The 23,324-nt window shown below is 43.5% G+C and overlaps 1 protein-coding gene across 1 annotated transcript in view; it reads right to left on the bottom strand.

The window, feature by feature from the left end:
* Nucleotides 1-4,962: 4,962 nt before the first annotated feature.
* PSMD11 (proteasome 26S subunit, non-ATPase 11) overlaps nucleotides 4,963-23,324 on the bottom strand; it is a 32,682-nt gene continuing 14,320 nt past the window's right edge. Inside the window, exons 4-14 of the mRNA XM_004385407.2 lie at nucleotides 22,633-22,704; nucleotides 22,174-22,231; nucleotides 18,112-18,306; nucleotides 13,213-13,357; nucleotides 12,345-12,405; nucleotides 10,177-10,239; nucleotides 6,648-6,773; nucleotides 6,110-6,145; nucleotides 5,797-5,848; nucleotides 5,365-5,507; nucleotides 4,963-5,245 (exon numbers count right to left, since the gene is read on the bottom strand). Of these exons, the coding sequence (XP_004385464.1) occupies nucleotides 5,365-5,507; nucleotides 5,797-5,848; nucleotides 6,110-6,145; nucleotides 6,648-6,773; nucleotides 10,177-10,239; nucleotides 12,345-12,405; nucleotides 13,213-13,357; nucleotides 18,112-18,306; nucleotides 22,174-22,231; nucleotides 22,633-22,704 (951 nt within the window). The 3' untranslated portion in view covers nucleotides 4,963-5,245. The remainder of the gene's footprint in view (nucleotides 5,246-5,364; nucleotides 5,508-5,796; nucleotides 5,849-6,109; nucleotides 6,146-6,647; nucleotides 6,774-10,176; nucleotides 10,240-12,344; nucleotides 12,406-13,212; nucleotides 13,358-18,111; nucleotides 18,307-22,173; nucleotides 22,232-22,632; nucleotides 22,705-23,324) is intronic.

Below are 23,324 nucleotides of genomic sequence, written 5' to 3'. Positions count from 1 at the left end.
GCCCCAACAGCAGCGCCGCCGCGTGAGCCCGGCCCCAGCGCAGCCGTGGTTCCGGCCGGAGAGGGGCGCGGGTCGGGGCGGAGCTGCTCCGAGGACCGACCCCGCCCGCGCCCCGCCCAGGCACGTGCTGCCTTTGTTCCCGCCGCGGCACCCGCAGCTGCGGGCCGCGGGGGCGCTCTCGGCCGCGTCCCCATCCTGGCAACGCGCGACCAGCTCGGCCTGAGGCCGCCGCCCGGACCGCGCGAGAAGCCATGCACGGAGGCCCCAGCTCCCTTTTTCCATTTCACACTCTCATCCCACGGAAAGAAGCTAGGGAGCGCGGGGAGGAGGGCCCCGAGGGGGACAGACGAAGCCTCTTCTGAGGCCGCCCGACTGCCACGCGCGTCCCGAGTGGACGGTCCCATCGGTTTCACCGGTAGACATATAGATGAGGCAGTGGCAATCCAGAGAAGAGAGAAGGCTTGCCCTACGCTAACAATTAGGACTGGCAAAACTAGCCTAATACCCAATTCCCTCCCAGACCACTCTAGAACACTAGGCTGTCATCCTGCACCAGTTCTGCCACTTCTGCCTATTGCCCTGCAGAAAAGGAATCTGATACCACTCAAAACAATGATGCTATCAAGTCAGAGGTGCTAGAATTTATGTACCACAAAGAGTGGTAAAGCTGAAGCTGACTTTGGAGGACCCAGAGTGTTACCTCCTCGGCACCAAAAAACCAAACCAGTTGCCATCTAATGGAGGCCCCATATGTGTCAGAACTGTGCTCCGTAGGGTTTTCAATGGCTGTGACCTTTTGGAAACAGCCAGGCTTTCTTCCGAGGCACCTCTGGGTGGATTATGAACTGCCAGCCTTTCAGTTAGTGGCTTAGCGTTTGTTTGCACCACCCAGGGACTTCACTTCTTCCATAGCTCTTCAGAAACATCCATAGCAGCTATATCTGAAGATGGCAGGTCTTAGCTCAAATCCCCCTCCCTGTGAATGTTCCTCAATGCACAATCCCCACCTGCGCTTCAAAAGGAGCTGTCCTAACCCTCCTTTGCTTAATATTAAGGAGCTCCAAGAAGTGATATCCTCCGGATCTTCCAGATCCCCAAGCACAACGCCTCTCTTCCACTCTAAAGCAAAACTGAGACCCAGCTCCTGAGCTGTGTCCACATTTTTTCTGTCTCATTCTGGTGCTGAGCAAAGGTTGAATGATTTCCATTTCCCAAAACATGCCCAGATTTCTAATCCTGTGATCCATCCCTTAGAAACATCTGAGCCCATGTTTACCTGTAGCTATGAATTTCAATTCTGGCTATTCTAGTTCATGGTGGGCACCTCTCCCCACCCCCAAAGTTTCCAGGGAAAACCAAGAAAGCATAGGTTTGCGTGGGCCTTTCAGCCTGGTCACACTCTGTTGTCCTCTCTTTGTTGGGCCAGCCCTTCCCTACCCACTGCCTGCTTATAATGATCCTATAAGACAGAGTAGAACTGCCCCATAGAGTTCCAAGGCTGTAATCTTTTTTTTTTAAATTGTTGTACTTTAAGTGAAAGTTTACAATTCGTTAGTGTCTCATACAAAAATTTACACATACATTGTTATGTGACCCTAATTGCTCTCCCTATACTGTGACAGCACACTCCTCCTTTCCACCCCCAAGGCTGTAATCTTTACAGCAACATCTTCCCGCCGAGCGGCTGGTAGGTTTGAACCACCGACCTTTCGGTTAGTAGCCAAGTGCTTAACTCCTGTACCACCGGAGCTCCCTAGCACTTCCCTAGTACCTTCAAAAGGGACTCTTGGCAGAACCTCCTCACACTGGTCAAGGAGGAGAGATGCTTGCAGCAGAGCATGAATGGGATGGCAGTGCGAGCCCACTTGCTGCCGTAATGGAGGGAAGGGGCTCTCAGGAACCCCTACCCACCCAGGCCATGCTTGTTATGCCTATCTCAAGGCACCACCCAGCTCCCCTGCTCACTCAACCCACCACCGCCCACCTCTCTCTCACCCAGCTCCCATCGCTGTTCCAACTGGGAAGCAAGGAAGAAAGAGCAGTAATCTGCCAGAAATGACAGAATCAAAGACCCAGAAGGCCAACCCAGCTGAACGATGCAGAGCTGTTTTCTTCTGTCATATCCCCAAATGCCACCTCCACTAATCAGCCTACTTATCCTGTAGTGTATCCCCAGCTGCCTGAAGAACCAGCCTGTTTGTTATCTGCCCTTCTGAGCTGGGATGACCAAGCATGCTGAGCCCTCTCCTCTGCATGCCCCACTTCCCAGACCACCTGGAGGGAGGCCACAGCCCTGGCCAGCTCCAGCTTCCAGAAAGGGTTCCAAATAAAGCACAGCTGAGCCCTGGCTCCTCAGGAAGTCGTGCTTTGTTCTCTCAGGGATCACAGAGCAGCATCTAGAGGCCCTTCTGGGCAGCACAGATTACATAACTGTAGCATGCAGCCGGGCACGAAAGCCAGACACCTCAGCCTCTGCTCGCAACACGAACAGCATGTCAACATACAAGCAGCCCTAGCACCATGAAGGCTGGTGCCAGGAAGGTCTCTAGATGAGGAAACTGGGCCCAGCCTGTGGGCCACTTGCCCCTCAGCTGAACCAACACCCGGCTCATTTGAGGCCTGGGAAGGGAAGAAGTGGCACGACTGCTAGGGAGGTCTAGAGCGGTGCTGTCCAGTAGAAATATGACATGAGCCACAATTACATATGTAACTTAACTATTTTCTAGTACCACACAGAAAAAGTAAAAAGAAACAGGTGAATTTTAGTAATTTATTTAACCCAATATACCCCAAATATTTCAACATGTGAGTTAAGATATTTTACATTTTTTTTTAAAATACTAAGTCTTCAAAATCTGGTTTGTAGTTACACTTAGACACTGCATCACAATTTGTACTAACCACATGGCTAGCGGTTATATGTATACATAGGTCTGTATTCTGGACAGTGCAGGTCTACAGAAAGCCATCAGACCAAGACCCACGAAGGGAGCAGAGAAGAGGGCCGCTGCCCGGAGCTCCACGGGGCTGCCCTCAGCTTGGGAAGCCCTCTTCTCCAGCTCTGGAGCTCCCTGGACTACTTTTTAAAATCCTTTAAAGCAGAAAAACTCTTCTGCAAATAAATTTACATGGAGACAAAACACACAGAGGTAACAGAATTGCTCAGACTGAAGTGGAATTGGGGGCCTATAGCTCACCCCTCACAGTGGCCCCAGAGCCCCTTAGAAACCCTGTTCCAGGGCCTGGGAGCAGTACGAAAACCACTGGTTTGGAAGATTCCCAAAAGGAAACTAAACCACAACTTAATGTCAGGACTCTGCAGGCACTTGCACTTCCGTTACCTCATCACATTCTCAGGAGTTACCTGCCACGGAAGCATCACCCTCATGGTGCAGATGAGGAAGAGGCTCAGAGGTTACTACAGCCCCCCACCCTCACGACCTTCCTGGACCGTGCTGCACTGGAGAAAGGGAAAGATACCACAACACCATTTCAAATTATAGGCCTCACAGACCAACTCCATTGCCCAAAGCCCTCCACTTTACCCCGGACTTGGCTAAGGGTCCCCCATTAAGCAAATGAAATAATAGAACTTTTGGTCCATCTAGAGGGCTAGGCTACTGCTGGGCTACACGCAGCTGGCTGGACTTGCTCCTAAGCCCCCCAACACTCAAGAAAGGACGCGTTTTGAAAAAAAAATTATTTTTATTGGAACTCATCTGAACATCAGATATACCTGGTGTTGGTTAGCAAGAACCGTTTGTACATTTGATATTGATGGTGCCAAAACCAAAACAGTGACTGGACATGATGGGGAGAGAAGATGCTGAGAACAAAAACCTGATTTTGGAGAGGAAAGTAAAAGCCAGTCAGATTCAGTGAGGATGCAAAACCTGGTACAACAAAATCCTTTTACAAAATATAAATTTATTAAGAAAACCTGGAACGATAATCTGAAGGGAAAGAGAAAAGGAGACCAGCAGGAAGGTGACAGGAAAAAAGAGAAGACAAAGAAGAGGTGAGAGGCAGGATAAAATATAGTTGAGCACAACGAAGGTGCAGAAGCTTACCTGCCCCAGTGGCGTTAAAGCCTTGCTATGCTACCTCATCATGAAACAATGCATGCTGCGTTACAGTGCTCCACCTCCCATCTGTGTCATTTTTAAGAGGTAAATAAAGACGCTCCCTGGGAGGGGGACATGAGGTTGCTCAAAAACCCAACAAGAAAAATTAAAAAAAACCACACCCCACAGTCTCATTTCCCATGTTCACTGTTTAAAAAAGGAATAAATCCATCTGACAGCAAGAGGAGTGGGACAGGGAGAGAAGCTGTTGGGTTGCAGACAGCCTGACTCCTCTGCAGGGGGCAGGGGGCAGGGGAAGAGGAAGAGAGACAGACAGGTGATGGTCTCCTGGTTGAGAGAGGAGAAAGAAAAGGGAGAGAGAAAAGAGCAGAGAAGAAGGGCAATTAAAACACTGACGTCTAATCTAGTTTACTGTGTTAAAAAAAAGCCACATGCACAGCAGGCCCCCTGGGGGCTGAGGGCCCACACTGCTCCCTGTGTGGCTGCGGTGGACACCAGCTCCTGGCCTCGTCACCATCCCTTCACAGGTCAGAGCGGAGCTGTGCAGGTGCTGCTGCTGCTGTTGCTGCTGCGGCGGCGGGACCTTCTGGCCAGTCTGCTGGAGCCAATGTCGGGGAGGGGCGGGTGGACAGGCCGTATGGCAGGGAAAGAACACCAAAACGCCTCATTTCAAATAAAAAAGAAAATAGCAGTCTATACACAGTTGTTTGTTTTGGTTCAGTACAAACAGAATAAAAAGTCGTTGCTTTTGATGGTCTGCAAACACCCAATTCTGAAGAGGAGAGGTGACGCCCGGCGGGTGGATTAGTACCCCAGTGGTTGGCGGAGTGCCTGGCTTTGCAGCCCTCTCCCAGGAGGCAGAGAGCACAGCTTTAGGTAGTGTAAGCCTTTTTCCTTTTATTTAGAACAACCTTTTTTTTTTTCCTTTTTCTTTTTTCTTTTTTTTTTTTTAAAGCAATTTCCCACTCCCAAGTTGGGCCAGTAAAGATTACACGAAAACTGGCACACCTATTGACTGGAATACAGATGCACCAAATGAGGATTTAAAAACTTTCCGAGCGAAAAGTAGAACAAAAAGAAAAAAAATCTCCTAGCATTTTCCCCAAAGGTTTCACTCTCCCGCCACACACACTCTCCAAAGGACCGCTACAGATCCAACTCTGCAAGAGAAGACAGAGCAGTGTCAATCGGGGAAGCCGCGAGGACGTGAGGAGGCTTTCAGTCTCGACAGGCAGAAGACAGCGCTGCCCCGGCCCTGCATCCTGGAGCCAGCACTCACCTATGTCAGTTTCTTGGCTTTGTTGTAGAGGGAATCCACGACTTTACTCATGTTCTGAATTGTTTCCAGAGCAGCTTCATAAGTTTTATCTACTGGGGGTTCATCGAAAATAATCAGGACGCCCTCCCCCTGGTCCAAGATCCCTGCAAGAAACACAAGGACAGCCCAGGTAAAAGAAGGGATTAGACATAAAAGCATTTGAGAAGCAGCCCTAGTTTTCTCACTTCTTCCCAGAAAGGAAGGAAACAGAAGTCCTCTCCCTGCTCTGTGCATGCTTATGATACATTCTCAGGGCTGAGAGAGGCAAGGACCCCAGGGAGCCACCAGGAGAAACAAGCAGAACATTATCTTTAAACATAAGCAAGGGCATGATGCCTCTTCAGCCACCTCATCACCACCAGCAGCCCCCTCGCCGATACTACTGTTACTCACCATGAAATTTCTTGTCAAGAATCATCTGCGATAATTTCCTTTCCACGTCGGCCTAAAGTCAAAGCATATGATTAAAGGGACCAGTATCCACTGGCAAGGATCAGACTGACACAAAGGCCTCGCATAAAGGGTCTTAGGGGGAATGGACTAAAAACAAAACAGCAACAATGAAACTCCAGCTCTGAGCCCAGGGTCCCCATTCCCCACTGAGAGGCTTCAGAGCTTTCCAACAAGGCCCATGAGGTGCAAATGCCAGCCCCTCCACACAACCCTTTCCCCATCCTACCCCCAAGACGTCCTTAGGACTCCTTACCTTGGAGAGTTTGATGAGGCTAGATATGTGTTCAATCTAAAAGGAAAGTAGAGAGAGACCAACACTGAAAGTTTTACTTTGGCCTCCAATTGAGAAAGGAGGGGGAGACTGCTTTCTCTCTCGAAATCCCGCTGGATGTCTCTGTAGGGCCAGATTCTCTTAGCTGTGCTTAGGACTCTTGTGCTGTTCATATGCCCTTCATCACTACAGACAATAAACACACTCTCCCCCACACCCCCAACACAGAAAACATTTACCACATGAGCAGTGACTGTAAACGCAAGGAAGAGACCACACTCAGACATAAGCAGGGGGCAATCTCACAAACCTCTACCCCACAGCATCCTTTTCTCCCCAACTTTTTCCCTGTCAAGAGAAGCCCATGCACTTAGTGGCCTCCTGCCCATCAGGCACACCCTTGGAAGCAAGTTCCTATTCTGGACAGATGTGACAAGGGAGGTAGCTTCGGTGAGTATGGCTAGCCAGAGCCCCTCCTCCCACCAGAGAAGGGCTATGGGGTCCCCAGGGGAGTTCTTACCTGTACTCGGGAAAAAGGCTCAATAACTCGGATCAGATTCTGTTCCAGTAAGTTGTCATACAACTTGGCCAAGTGTGTGCTGATGATTGGGTCATCCCGGAGCTCAGCCCGGTAATCTGTCAGGGCCTGCCAAAAAAGCCAGTCGCAGAGATTGGCACAAAAAAGTACTTTAAAGTCTAGCTACTCCTGGGTTCCTAAATAGGCTGCTGGCCCTTATAACTACATGGTTGACTATAAAGTACTGGGGCTTTTGAGAGATGAAAGCAAAGGCAGAAGAAAAGGAACAGCAAGAATTTAGAGTCCATGGAGCCACCCTAGGCATCATCTCTCCTTCCGAAAGCCTCATGTGGACAGCTCAAACCATGTAAGCCCAAGGGCAGTTCAGCTTGTAAGCCAAATTAACTATGAGCATTTCTCAACATGTACTGTACGGAGCAAAAAGGATCTTCATGAGGAGAAGAAAAAAAAAAGATTCCGAGGTTATATGAGAGGAAAGGCTGGATTCCACAGCTAGCTCTTGGAGTTCTATGAGGAATATCAGCAGAGTATAGATCCGCCATTAAAAGAAAACAAAACATCTAACTTTGTTTAGCCCAAAAATCTGACCACAGAACCCTTTTTCCAAAGTACCTCTATTAGTAGAAGTATTCCATCAAACGTAACTGGGGACAGAATGATCTAGACTATTTATTCATCTATGTGATTTGTTTACCTTTAGTTGTGGTTGTTATGTGCTGTGAAGTCACAGCGACCCTGTGTACAACACAACAAAACACTGCCCGGTCCTGCACCATCCTCATAATCATTGCTATGTTTGAGCCCACTGTTGTAGCCACTGTGTCCGTCCATCTCGTTGAAGGTCTTCCTCTTTTTCACTCTCTACTGGCCACTCCTGATAACATGACCAAAGTATGTGAGACAAGTCTCACCATCCTTCCTTCTAAGGAGCACTCTGGCTGTACTTTTTCCAAAACAATTTGTTCGTTCTTCTGGCAGTCCACGGTATAGTCAATATTCTTCATCAACACCACAGTTCAAAGGCATCAATTCTTCTTCGGTCTTCCTTACTCACTGTCCAGCTTTTGCATGCATATGAGGCAACTGAAACACCATGGCCTAGGTCAGGTGCACCTTAGTCCTCAAGGTGACATCTTTGCTTTGTAACACTTTAAAAGAGGTCTTTTGCAGCAGGAAACCCTGGTGGCACAGTGGTTAAGAGCTACAGCTGTTAACCAAAAGGTCGGCAGCTCAAATCCAACAGGCGATCCTTGGAAACTCTATGGGGGCAGTTCTACCCTGTCCTGTCGGGTCACTGTGAGTCAGAATTGACTCGACAGCAATGCGGTTTTTTCTTTCGCAGCAGATTTGCCCAATGCAATATGTCGTCTGATTTCCTGACTGCTGCTTCCATGGGTGTTGATTGTGGATCCAAGTAAAATGAAATCCTCGACAACTTCAATCTTTTCTCCACTTATCATGAGTTGCTTATTGGTCCAGTTGTGAGGATTTTTCTTTTCTCTATGCTGAGGTGTAATCCATACCAAAGGCTGTAGTCTTTGATTTCCGTCAGTAAGTGCTTCAAGTCCTTTTTGCTTTCAGCAAGCAACGTTGTGTCATCTGCGTATCACAGGTTGTTAATGAGTTTTCCTCCAATCCAGATGCTGCATTCTTCTTCATATAGTTCAGCTTCTTGGATTATTTTGAATAAGTATGGTGAAAGGACACAACCCTGATGCACACCTTTCCTGATTTTAAACCATGCAGTATCCCTTTGTTCTGTTTGAATGACTGCCTCTTGGTCTAAATACAGGTTCCTCATGAGCACAATTAAGTGTTCTGGAATTCCCATTCTTCACAACATAATTTGTTATGATCCGTACAAGTCCAATGCCTTTGTATAGTCAATAAAACACAGGTAAACATCTTCCTGGTATTCTCTGCTTTCGGTCAACATCCATCTGATACCAGCAATGATACCCCTCGTTCCATGTCCTCTTCTGAATCCAGCTTGAATTGCTGGCAGTTCCCTGTCGATGTAATGCTGCAGCCATTTTTTAATTATCTTCATGATCTCAATATCCCAGCCTCATGTCAGCTGCGCCATGTGTTAAGGGGATCATGCAAATCATGCCAAGTAAGGGGACAGGAACTGGCAAGAAACCTCCAGGGAGATGATGAGTCTTGGGGACAATCAGAAGCACATGTTCTACTCTCTGTCCACACTACATTTTTTCTTTCCGGATCTACATTTTGTTTTTATTAAGTTGGTCATTATACTTAGACAATGAGGACAGAGGTTCAAAAAAGAATATACAGGTCTCACCCTAAACACTTAGACAAAACTTTCTCCCTTTTCAAAACTTCCAAAACAATGAATGAAAGGCACAAGAATCAAAGAAAGCATAGAACATCATCCTGAGGAAGTTTCTTCCTACCCATATGCACACACCAAGACTTCTTTTCTTCATCAGCCTGAGACCTGAAGAACTAGATGGTACCCGGCTACCACCGATGACCACCCTGACAGGGAACACAACAGAGAGTCCCTGATGGAGCAGGAGAAGGTGGGGAGCAGAACTCAAATTCCAGTAAGAAGACCAGACTTAATGGTCTGACTGAGAATGGAGGAACCCCAGAAAGCATGCCCCCCAGATTCTCTATCAGCCCAGAACTAAAACAACTTCCAAGGCCAACTCTTCAGGCAGGGATTGGACTGGACTGTGGGACATAAAGTGATACTCATGAGGAGTGTGCCTCTTAGCTCAAATAGATATGAGAGACTAAAGAGCAGCTTCTGTCTGGAGGTGAGATGGGATGGCAGAGAGGGTTAGGAGCTGGTTGAATGGACATGGGGAATCAGGGGTGGAAAGGAGAAATGTGCTATCACAGTATGGGGAGAGCAATTAGGGTCACATAACAATGTATGTATAAATTTTTATATGGGAGACTAACTTGAAATGTAAACGTCTTTAAACTACAACAATTTAAAAAAAAAAAAAGACTTCTCTTTTAGCCAAAGGAACAGCAGACTTGGCATTTCTGGAGCTGAAGGAATACCACAGAGTGTGCCTTGTGGAACAAGCACTAGGCCTGGAGGCAAACCTTCACATTTATTAGCTGTGTGACTTTGAGCATCCTCTCTGAATGCCAGTTACCTCAACCATAAAATACAGATAACAGGTTTGTTGTGAAAAATTAAAAAAGGGATGACAGAAACAACTTTTTAAACTGGAAAGTACTATATATAAATGAGGTATGATAACTCAACACATATAAATATCATTGTACAAAAGTGCTTAACTAATTCCTGGTTTTGATCTGTATTATAATTATGTAAGATGTAACCATGGAGGGGAAACTAGATGAAGGGTGTAAGGGATCACTCTGTCCTATTTTTGCCACTTCCTATGAAACTATAACTATTTCAAAATAGAAAGTTTTTTAAAAAGTGCTTAAATGCTTCACCAATGCAGAGATGTTTTAACACCTCTCCTCCACCCATTCCCTACCAGCCCAATACCATGCTCACCTTTTCAAAATCTGCCAGTGATCTGTTCTTGCTAGCCTGAGCCACACATTTTAATGCTTCTGTCTGAAAAGAGAGAAAGAAAGTCAAGCAATCTATTCTGCACGTTCACATCCTATCAAGTACACATAAGCAGTATGCTATGTCCACACCACTTCTGGCTGCAAGAAAGAGCCTGCCCCACAATCAGTCTTCTTCAGAAGCCTGGGAAGAAAAGCTAGAAGAACACTACTATGCACCAACCAGTTTCCCTTTGAAATCTGAAGTGACTTAAAAATATTAGGAAATAGAAGGTTTCCAAAAAAAATTGATCCTGACACAGCATTCTCCGAAGATGACAAGCTAAAAGGGAAATTGTCCACAGAACAGTAGTTTCTTTCCCCCTCCTCCAAGACTGCTTATCCTCAAGCCCACCCAAAACCCTTCTTGTCCTTAGACCTGATTATATGTGTACGTTATCAAGATTCAGTATGCTTGGTTTGGTCATTAGGGTTGAGGCTTCAAAATTCTACATATTAGACTAAATGTTAAAATTCCACAGAGTAAAACTAGTGGATTTAGGTAGCCTGTTGATTAAAAACTATTAAAAAAAAAAAAAATCCCAAGGAGTGATGAAGATACAAATCAGTGACTAATGGCAACTTCTAACCTGGTTATAAAAGGCACCTGGCCCAAGCTATCAGGTCTCTACTCAGCAAGAACGCTACAATGCTCCTCTTTCCAGGATATCAGCCTGATTCCTGCTTAAAAGCTGTCATCAAGGTATGAAGGACCAGAGGAGCAACTCCTGTATCAACCTACATACTTAAATAAGGATGGTGTGTCTTGAACAGCACACTAAATGGTGCAAAACTAATCGCTAGTGTCGTTTGTCTCCAGTATTTGTCCTATGGATGGAACAAATGTCATAATGAGAAAAGCATGGAACTTAGAGACAGATAACCATGTTCAAAGTCTAGCTCTACCATTTACTAGTTACCTGACCTTGTCCTGGACATGTGACCTCTCTGAGTCAGTCTGCTCAGCTCTAGTTGCAGTGATAGGAGTCTTTCACCATATTCACAAGTATTCTTGTGGTAAAAACTAGGAGCTGATCTGACACTGTTTCTGATGAAAAATCATTCTTAGAAAAAAGGAAATCATCTCTCCAAAGAGAGAGATAGCCAATCTGTCTATTGTTCAGACACAATTTCATTCGAAATCCAGAAAGACTACTTTTTACTTTACTAGTGATAAGCAAAGTACAAAGAGGAGATGGTCCAGACAGATGAGACTTCATCTTTACACAGGTTACAACTATTCACTCTCACAAGTCTCACTTATACCTACTCAGTCATTAAAATACCACAAAATGGGCTACTGACCATCAAGGACCTCTTTTTGTACCATACCGAAAACTCAAGATATGAATGCAAAGTTACTGATATGATAAGCACTCAGATGAATCAGTCACACCCAGTTTTTGCACCAAGCGACTGACCTCTCTAAAGCACACGTGAACCAGAACTTACCGGGTTCCTGAACCTTGAATAGCCCAAGATTTCATAGCGTACACACATTCAATTCTCAACCCAGGCTCATGCAGATTTTCTGCTCAAAGCTAAACGCAACCTAACTCACTGCAAATGCTACAGTTCAGTTCTTTAAGTCCCTCAAACCACCTAACTAGATCTCAGGCAAGTCCCTGAGAGCATCAAACACTGACTTTCCAGGCCAAGAATTTAACAGATTAGAAAACACACTGACTGGGCTTAAGGGGAAGAAAACGTTAAAAAAAAATAAGGGAGAAAAGAGCCCTGGTAGCACAACGGTTAAGCACTCGGCTGCGAACTGAAAGGTTGGCAGTTCGAGCCCACCCCGAGGCTCTGTGAGATAAAGACCTGACAATCTCATAAAGATTATAGCCAAGAAAACCCTATGGGACAGTCCTACTCTGTCACGGGGTCACTATGAGTTGGAACTGACTCAATGATATACACCACCACCACCTTATAACCACCTTCTTATGCCTGATCTGGTTCTCTTGTAATCTATCTCATTTAAAAAAAAAAAAAAGAAGGGAGAGTAGAATGGAGACCTGACAAGCACTGGTTTCACCGTACATCATGACTCTGACAACATGCTGGACTCAGAGTGAGTAGAAATCAGACTGCAGTGAAGGTATTCCCTACCTGCCTCCCGGCATACCGAAGTGCAAGCTTCCCGCTCACCAAAGCCTGGACATCTTCTGGGCTAGAAAAAAAAAACATACTTGGTCAAAGGCTCCAGGGTGATATGCTTCTAAGCATCGGTCTTAGGCCAATGTCTTTTTCCCAGAATACCACTGAGAAGACTCTGCCTCTAAAGATAACCAACCCCGACCCCTAGACCCATATGCCCATTATATAGTGGAAGCTAGGCTTTCTTCAATCTGGGCCAAAACTCATCACGGAAGAGCAGAAAGGCTCCAACGTTCAAGAGAAAGCTGCACTGAACCTACCCAAAATGCTAGACTCCACAAGCAGAATCATAAGTGAAATCCCAGTATAACAGTTCTTATTAAAACAAAATCCCTTGTAACCCAAAAATCCAAAGAGAGTCCCAGTCGCTCTCATTTATTCCAAAAAGAATACAAATAGTTTTGTAGAATTCCTTACAAAAGGATCTGAGTAATACCATACTTTCTGTTGTCTACTTTTTCAAACCTCTTCTTATCCTTCCCACCCACCCCCATTCTAAGTGGCCCAGTTGGCTGATACTGGTCTGTAAGCCATTTCCTGAACCTCTGTTCTATGCTCAGCAGCTATGACAGAATATCTGCAGGATGAGGGGAATCTCTCCAAGGGGGGTTCAAAAGGGGATTTCTAAAATCTGTCTCCCTAATTCTGAAGACTAGCAAGCAAAAGTGCTCTGGAACGCCCCTAATCTACCACACTCTATCCTAACCAGCCCAGAAGATGCTGCTACTGTAACTGCCAAAGCCCCTGCCCAAGCCATCTCTGCCACGGCAGAAAGCTTAGTTGAAGGACTTCTTACATCCCGGAGTTAAGGTGCACCTACGTGTTGAGCATGATTTTACACAGCAACATGTACTTCAGAGATGTGATGGCCTTGGGGCTATCGATGGAGTCGTAACCCTCAAATGCCTCATAAAAATATGAGTACGCAGTTTTCCAGTCCTTCTCCTCTGCTGCATGGATAATACCTGTGTGTTGAAAAGAAAGGAATAAGAACCATATAAAATAGAACCATAAAAGATCAGAGCTGGGAAGGACCTTAGACATCTAGTCCTATTTCATCAATTTACAGACGAGGTCAGGAGAGGATAAAGGACCTGGCCAAAGTCATAGTCAGCTGGTAGCACCCATATCTTTGGCCCTCCCTGCTCCATATCATATTACCAAATTGCCAATATAAATTCCCGAAGTCAGAGACCCAATTCCAGGGGATCCTCATATCATATACTGTAATATCTTTCTCCCATGCTTCTCACATCACTCCAGTCCTGCTTCTAGAGACACTGGAAAAGGCCAGTTCACCCCCCATGACATCACCTTCATAGGTCAGGAAATTTACCTAAGTATCCCTAGACTGTCTAAATGACCTGTTTTAATAAGATCAACCATTACTCTAAGACAGCGTGCCATTTTTATACTTATGCAGTTTCCATGGAGGAGAAAAAGACCCAACCTTTCATAGCCTCAGTTCAGATATCTGTCATTTATGAATATGCTTTTGCCTATATGACATCAGTGTATAGATTTCATATAATGCAAACCCATTACATTTACCTGGTAAAGCCATTTCTTGACCCTCTGTCCTATGCTCAGCAGCTATGACAGAGTATTTGCAGGATGAGGGGAATCTCTCCAAGAGAGGTTCAAAGGGGATTTCTAAAATCTGTCTCCCTAATTCTGAAGACTAGCAAGCAAAAGTGCTCTGGAACGCCCCTAATCTACCTAACCACTCTATCCTAGCCAGCCCAGAAGATGCTGCTGCTGTAACTGTCAAAGCCCCTGCCCAAGCCATCTCTGCCATGGCAGAAAGCTTAGTTGAAGGATTGTAGTTCACCTAACCGATCCTCTACTATTAAGAAGTTGGGCTGCTCTCAATGAGCTTAACTTTGATTGAACCTGCTATTACTTCCAAACTGGGATACGTAAAAATTAGTTCTTTCCAGCCTGGGAGACATCTAAACATTAAGGTTCTGCACTTCTACATTATCAGCTTTAATGGTACCCCAGGCCCCTATGAGGTTATGGACCTCAGCCGCATCCAGTTGTTCACCACAGTGCTTCCCAACATTTTTCACATCAAGGTCCATGTAGAAAATACTCAGCATACTGGAATAAAAGCATGAGGGTGCTTCCATGCGACCCAAGGGATCAATGTTTCAGTACAATGTTAACCTGCCTATAGCATACCTGTCTGCCTAGGACACCAGCAGGGAACTTCTGACTTAAACATTTACTGAGTGATATGTGCCATCTCCAAGCCCTTTTGCCCTACCAAAAAAGCTTTCCATTTTAAGACAGGGGGAATCAGATCCTTCTACTTCTGTTCTTAACTGCAGAGGCCAGGAGAAAGCCTGTCCTCTGTAGTCAAGGAAAGCCTTCTCAAGAATAACCCACAAACTATTAACTCTGCTAAACTAAATGAGTCATTCCCATTTTTCTATATCCCTCAATCCAGAGCTAGGAGAGAACAGGCCAGACCCCAAAATAAGTCTGATTAAAAAAAAAAAAAAACGTAAGGTAAGGCCCAAAAATCAGCACATTGTTTTCCCAAATACATTAGTAAATAGGGGCCACATCAGGATTACAAACATCATGGTTGGCACATTAGGATTACAAGCATCATGGTTAGAGATTTATTATATTAAAAAAAAAAAAAAAGGACTGTCACTCACTCAACACAAATATTAATAAGAGTCTACCATGTGCCAAAGAAGCCCTGGTAGTGCAATGGTTAAGTGCTTGGCTGCTAACCGAAAGGTCAGCGGTTCAAACTCACCAGCTGCTCTGCAGAAGAAAAGACCAGGTGATCTGCTTCCATAAAGATTATAGCCTAGGAAACACTATGGGGCAGTTCTACTCTGTCATATAGGGTCGCTATGAGGCGGAATCAACTCAGTGGCACACAACAACAAGAATCATGTGCCAAGCACTGAGGTAGCTACTAGAGAAAATAAATATGAACAAGGCCCCCAAGGAGCTCAGCCTGGTGGGAAAGATGGTCACCGAAACAGAACACAAGGAGATTAGTACCATAACATGTACAAAAGCATATACCTTTGGTCAGGAAGCCTGAAAGCAAAGAAGGTACAGAGGAGGGGTTACAGAAGAGACATGTGACCTGGATCTCAAAGGATGCACAGGAGTTTGCCAAGGGGGCAAAGTGAAAAGCAGAATTCCAAGCAGAGGAGACAAAATATGCAAAGACACAGAAGAACAGGAAATAGCATGGAGTACCCAGAGAACATAAGTCATTTGAAAACCAGAGATGAGAATGAAAAGGAAAAGATGTCTTCTTTTTGAATGCTACATTAAAATAAAATTAAGCCTGGAGATAATGGGGATCCACTGGAGAATTTTAAACAAGGGAATTACACAACCAAATCTGTGTTTCAGAAAAGTGATTTTGGGTCCAATAAGGAGGATGGGCTAGAAAAATGAGTACAGACGGTCTGACCAGCAGAAGACGACTCGGGTGGTCTAGGCCTTAATCATAGCAGTGGCTGTACAGATGGAAAAGAAAGGTCAGATTTGGAAACAGGTCTGGTAACTGATAGCATATTACGGATCAAAGATAGGAAGAAGTCCAAATTACTCCAAAGATAATAGTTTGGGCAACTAACAATAATAATAACATTAATTAAGACAGTAAATGCAGAAAGGAACAGTTGGGTGGGGGGTATTTAGATAATAAATTTAGTTTTTGATATGCTGAGATTGAGATACCTAGGGACATTCAGGTGTACATGTCCATTAAGTAGCCAGAAATCTGGATCTGGAATTTAGGAGAGAAGGGAGCTACGAGAGATCTAGTAGAGGAGACCATTATTGTTCTGTGACAGCTACGGTCATGGGAGGGTATGGGATTAGACAGGAAACTAGGGAGAACAAGAAGAGAAAAAAACCAAGACAGCAACACTGAGGGACACTGACATTTAAGGGGTAGTCAGAACAAAGAAGAAACAGCAAGGTGACCAAAAACAATTAGTCGAACAAGGAGAACCAAGAGGATAATGATGTCAAAGAAGCTGAGAATGCCCAACAGGGTCAAAGTCCTCCCAAAAGTCAGAGATTAGAAGGGAGTTATTGATTTTTTTCTTTCAAGGAGTCGATAAAGACAATGAAGTAAAGTTACTCTTTCAACTTTTAAAAAAATCTTGACAGAGAATGAGAAGCCGCAATTTAAAAACAGAGGAAGGGCTGAGGTGTTTCAGCTGGAACAGCTCAAAGACTGAGGAAAGATTCAAGTGGAGAGGAAAACTAAAGACTCAGAATGGAACAAAATGACACGTAGAATTACTCTTGATAAGGAGTAAAAATGGGTAGTGATACCAATTTTGGAGAGCAAAAAGCAGCAGATAGGGTTCACATAAGAATGGCCTCTCTTTTCTCTGAAAAGTAGGATGCAAGTTCATCTCTGGCCATGAAGGATGGAGTAGATTTAATGGAGTAGGGGCCTAAATAAGGTGTCAATGGAGCCCTGGCGGCACAGTGGTTAAAAGCTCAGCTGCGAACCAAAAGGTCAGTAGTTTGAATCCACTAGCCACTCCTTGGAAACTCTGTGGGGCAGTTCTACTGTCCTATAGGGTGTCAATATTTAGTTGAAGTGAGACACTGTTAAGAACTTCATATTCATCACCTCATTTAATCCTCATCACAATCCTATGAGGAGGTACAATTATTATCACCACTAAAGCTAAATAAATTGCCCAAATCACATAGCTAGAAACTGACAGAAAAAGAACCGAAATTTCAACCTAGGGAAGTCTGATTCTAGAGCCTCTGCTTCTTAACCCCTAAATTAAACTAGACAATGAGAAAAGGAACAGACTAGGGAAAAGCAGCCAAGCAGCACTAAGAGCCTAAATGAGACTGAAATCGTAATAGCATCGATAACAAAATATAAAATATGCACACCACTGAATACTTCTTTTCAAAGCTACAGAATGACTCTATGGTTTCTATGACTACAAAATATTACTATGCTACCAATTTCTTTGTTTACAACTTTATAGCTTACAAACATGCCATCTGATCCTCACAAACACCTTTAAAAGGCAGGTATTCTCTCTCTACTACAGAAAGGAAACAAAGATTAGAGAGCAATAAAACCAGGGCTTAAACTGCAGCCTTTGGCCTCCAATTCCAGTGCTCCTTCGATAATGATGCTGCCAGTGAAAAAGGCTGCTGAATACAAGAAAAGCATCCCACCTGCCAACACATGGTCACTTGGCCCCAATTTTCACACACTCCATCAGAAAGCTAACCCACTACACTTGGCTGAAACTGAGGGTATCTTTCCTCAGCCCTGAGCAAAGGCCCTTTGGAAAATCCAACAAACTTTACAAAGGACTCCAAGTGGCAATCGACTTGGGTTAGTCCAATCATGGAGAAAAGTGCTTAGTCCTGAGTGACTGAAAGGGAAGTTAAGGGAGTCTTTTAAACTCAAGTGAGACTTCTCTAGGATCTCAGCTCTAACAATCAGGTTACCTGGTCAACCACTGATAAGCATGTTCTTAATATATTTTAGGAAGTCAACAGCAAGGTGATAGGAAAGGAAATAGCTAGGGTCAGTAAAAGAAAGGTAGCCTTCTAATTAGTTTCTTTGAGGAAGTTTGAGAAGCTTGAGCCAATTTTATTCTCCAGCCCCAAGCCCCATTCCCTCCACCTCTGAGATAAGATGAGATCTATAAAAATGTATCCAATGAGTAGCTATAGGTGCTACCTGACTGCATATCCAAGGTGGCCTGCAATTTAGGGGGGCAGTAAATGGCATTTGCTGTGGTTCGAGCAGAGGTTAAGGCAGCTCGGGCTTTCGGCAGGTTGCTCAAAGCATGGTATGTTTTGCTCTCTAAGAGTTGTACTTCCACCAGAAGGGCTTTGTCATCCATCTTTTTCAACTCCCGCAGCAATTGAGAACCTGGAGAAGGAAAAGACACACACCCTTATGTTAGCCATGATCTTAACACCTTATTACCCTAACATCTCACTCTCCCACCCTCATAAGAACACCCAGGATAAAGAAACCTGTCTGAACTCAAAAAAAGATTACCTATTAGGCCCCATAATGAAATTAAATTTCCCACTAATATGCCATCTTCCAAAAGAGAAATACAGATCTCTTTGAAGCTTTCTGCATCCTAAGGACAACGCTGGAGCAAAGAGGTCTATAAAGTTATTCCTAAGATTAAATGCAGTGTGAATCTCCACTGGAACTAGCTCTTCAGTTCAGAAAGTTGAGAGTATCAAATCCAAACAGACTCATACCATATATAAAAATTCACTCAAAATGGGTCAAAGACCTAAAGATAATAAACTAAAACTATAAAACTTTTAGAAGAAAACATAGGAGTAAATCTTTGTGACTTTGGATTAGGAACCAGGTTCAAAATGGTTTCTTAGATATATCAAAAGCATAAGCAACAAAAGAAAAAGATACATGGGACTTAATCAAAATTAAAATGTGTTTCAAAAGACACTATCAAGAAAGTGAAAAAACTCACAGAATGGGGAAAAAATCTGCAAATCATATATTTTAAAATGACTTGTATCCAGAATAAACAATAAAAAGACAACCCAATTTAACAATAAGCAAAGAATCTGAATAAATATTTCTCCAAAGAAGACATACACATGGCCTGTAAGCACAAGACTAATGCTCAAAATATTAGTCATTAGGGAAATTCAAATGAAAACCAAAGAGATACCACTTCACACCCACGATGGGCTAAAATAAAAAAGACAGACAATAACAAGTGTTGGGTGAGGATGTGGAGAAACTGAAACCCTTGTAAATTGTTGGTAGGATTATAAAATGGTGCAGCTGCTTTAGAAAATAGTTTGGCAGTTCCTCAAAAACTTAATAACACAGGGATGCAGCCGATTTCCGCCCTAACTGACCTCCCCCACCCCCCACCCATAGCCCCTAGTCGTTATGGGGAGGTTTCTCACTCTCACACCAGCTGACGCCCCTAACCAGCAGGAAGTAGCCAGAAAAGAAGCGCCCTGTTTCCCAAGACTGAGAAACTTCCAATAAAAGGGGGTTTGGAAGAGGCTGCATAGGCCCGGCTCACTATTATTTACTCCCCATTGCTAACCGCCCATTGTCTCGTGATTTTTCCCTCCCATTCCAGTCTCTACAAAAAGGTTTAAGATTAACCGATGTTCCTCCCTGGAGGGTGGAAAACAAGTGAGAATGATCTAAGAATGAAAAACCAAACAAAGCACCCATCTTGTGACAAGAAAAAGCAGGATGTCGCCAGATAATCCCCAAAGATGTCACCAGATAACCTCGAAGAATCGAAGACATCACCACCTCAAGGGGAAACTACCACAAAAGATCCATAATCCTGGCCCTATAAAAGACTTCAGCCGATCTCCAGTGGGGAAAGACAGGTTTTTTGGAGGAATCTATTCCCCTCCGTCTCCTATGTATCGATATATAATAAACATCTTGCTGCTCACCTCAAAAAAAAAAAAAACTTAAACATAAGAGCTACTATATGACCTAGTCATTTCACTGCTAAGCATATACCCAGGAGAACTAAAAACATATATCTACGTGAAAGCTGTTCACAGCAATATTACCCGTAACAGCCAACAAGCAGCCAGTCACAAAAGGCAATGTACTCTGTAATTTCATTTATATGAAATTTCTAAAATAGACAAATCTATAAAGACGGAAAATAGATTTTTAGTGGCTGCCTAGAGCAGGGGGAGGAGGGGAGATCGGGAACTAACGTATTTTCACAAATAATGCACCCACACATACAACATGCATAGTGCGCCTAGGAAAATAATGCGCAAGGGGGATGAGGGGTTGGCAAAAAAGCATATGCTGCACACGTTATCTGCGTAAAAAGATAATAACGGGGACTGACTACTAATGGATACAGGGCTCCTTTCTGATGAAAATGTTCTGAAATTAGACAGTGATGATAGCTGCACAACTCTGAGAATATATTAAAAACCACAACTGTACGCTTCAAAAGGCTGAACGGTATGGTATGTAAATTACATCTCAATAAAACTGTTACTTTTTAAATGCTACTAGTAGGTTGAACCATATGAAATCATCATTTTTACAAGATAAAACTCAAATACTGGCAATTTCCCTAACTTAATAGATCACAAAATCCATGTTTTCCCGTCTGGGGAAAATAGTCTGTTATGGACTGAATTATGTCTCCCAAAAATATGTGTTGTAAATCCTAACCTCTATGCCTGTGGTTATAATCCCATCTGGGAATGGGTTGTCTTTGTCATGTTAATGAGGCAGGATTAGTGTAGGGTGTATCTTGAGTCAATCTCTTTTGAGATATAAAAAGAGATTAAACAAGTGAGCAGAGAGAGAAACGGGGTAGGACAGATGCCAAGACACGTGGAGATCTCCAAAGAACCAGGAAGCAGTAGCTGAAGAGACAAGGACCTTCCTCCAGAGCTGACAAAAGAGGGAAAGCCTTCCCCTAGAGCCAGTGCTCTGAATTTGGACTTCCAGCCTCCTGAACTGTGAGAAAATAAATTTGTTTGTTAAAGCCATCCACTTGTGGTATTTCAGTTACAGCAGCACTAGATAACTAAGACATAGTCCAAATCAGTTAATAACAAACAAGCAGCAGAGTAATATTTCAGGGTGTTTAAAGGCCACAAAAATCCTCACAATTGGAGGATTAAGCAATATCATGATAAACAGAAAATACTGAAGATGTCAAGGATTTCATTTTACTTGGATCCACAACCAATGCCCATGGAAGCAGCAGTCAAGAAATCAAACGATGTACTACATTAAGCAAATCTGCTGCAAAAGACCTCTTTAAAATGTTAAAAAGCAAAGACGTCAGTTTGAAGAATGAGGTGTGCATGACCCAAGCCATGGTATTTTCAATCACCTCATATGCTTGTGAAAGCTGGACAATGAATAAAAAAGACTGAAGAACTGATGCCTTTATATTACGGTGGTGGTAAAGAATACTGAATATACTGTGGACTGCCAGAAGAACAAACATCTATCTTGAAAGAAGTACAGCTAGAATGCTCCTTAAAAGTGAGGATGGTGAGACTTCATCTCACATACTTTGGACACGTTACCAGGAGGGACCAGTCCCTGAAGGATATCATGCTTGGTAGAGAGTCAGCAAAAAAGAGGAAGACCCTCAGTGAGATGGACTGACACAGTGGCTTCAACAATGGGCTCAAACACAGCAAAGATTATGAGGATGGCGCAGGACCTGGCACTGTGTCATCTGTTGTACACAGGGTTGCTATGAGTTGGAGCCAACGTGACAGCACCAAACAATAACAAAACAACAAAGGCCACAGAGGAAAAGTCTTCAGTCGGCCCACTCCAGCTTCCATGTATTTCTGTATCAAATTTCTAGATTTTTAAGTACAATTATAAACAGATGTAGTAAATGTGATAGCCAGTAAAACATTTTTAATTTAAACAACTAGCTCTGAAATTTAAGAGGATACTATATGCAAAATGAAGATAGGCATTGAAAAAAATTCAGTATTACAATGGGACAGATTTTACTGTCCTAAATTCAACTGAACTTAAAAACTGACCCCTTTTGATCTCTAAATTTGGCAGATTAACTCTAGTCAGTTTCTTAGAATTTCCAAATGGCATTTTTCCACGATAGATTCGGTAAATGTAAGCAACTTTAAATCTTTCTTAGACGTAGGCAGAATACAAATCATTAACATGTAATTTATAAGAGTAACCAGGTTCAGAATACATTCATTTAGCCAGCCACGATATTTTATTAATTTCTACCAGCTTACTTACCCAAATGTAATGCTTCCTGGTACCTCTTGGTATCAAAGTACAAAGACACCAGTCTTGCCTGGGAAAGAGAAAAGGCATTGACTGATGGGAAAGGGAAAAAAAAGTCAAAGAAATCAAAGATTGACAGTCACAGAACTGTTACTGTTGAATTTAGAAGCCCTGATGACAGCATCAAATTCAGTGTAAGAAATCATCTAGGCCATAGTATTGTCTTCTATCATGGTCAGTGGCTGACTGTTAACTTTACCATGTTGCTGCTTATTCCTCTGAACCAAGCAGCAGGTCTGTCTCAAAACTTCAACCAGGGCAATTCCCTTGAGTGGGACTACTATTGATAATCATTGAGTGCCTGAGTAATACAAAGTTGCTGAAAATACTTTTGATCAAGATGGTATTACTTACATCCAGAGTCTGTCTAATGCCTAGATATTTGAATTCAGTACTAACTTAGGTGCATACCTCCAAAGCTTGGCGTAAGAAAGTTCTTTTTTCTGATTTGGCCCACTCGATGCACTCTAAACACAACTCGACCTGCAGCAGAGAGAGACAGTACATGCGACATTATGTCCTCAAATTCTTCCTACAAATCTTGCTTTGGAAAGCAGGTCGAATTCCTTTCTTGCATATTACCCATGTACCTCTATATTACGTCTTAGTAGACATGCCTATCTTAACGTGTAATAGTTTTATCATAATGGATAAACAACTTGGCTTTTTACCCATAAAATATCTTCGTGCTTAGATTATGTTCTTTTAGAAAACAGACTCCTCTACCTTCCCAGGAGAGACCCAGAACCTCCAAAAACATATATTCCCCTGGAATAAAGATTTCTACAATGGCTTAAGGATTTTTAAAGAAGAAATTTCTCCCTGAATAGTCTGAAACAGTAATGGTAATGTGGTAATGTGAATACACTGGTAATAAAGGGGAGAAATTCTCAGCCTAAGTACAAATGCCTTGTTTCTAAAGTTGCTTGTAAGACTTAAAAGGTCCAGCTGACTATTTCCATTTCAGATTCTAAGAAATGCAACTAACCAATTCATCATCGCTCTTGGAGACACAGCAAACTTAGCTTGTATTAAATGGAGTAGAAGGAAATTAGAATTAGCCTAACACTTAACAGATCTTTCTAGCTTTAAACGCACTCTGA

Source organism: Trichechus manatus, unplaced genomic scaffold, assembly GCF_000243295.1.
Source record: "Trichechus manatus latirostris isolate Lorelei unplaced genomic scaffold, TriManLat1.0 scaffold00138, whole genome shotgun sequence".
In the NCBI taxonomy this organism is placed as follows: Eukaryota; Metazoa; Chordata; class Mammalia; order Sirenia; family Trichechidae; genus Trichechus; species Trichechus manatus.
Note: the sequence above shows the minus strand (reverse complement) of the source record. Positions and strands in the feature narration are given on the sequence as shown.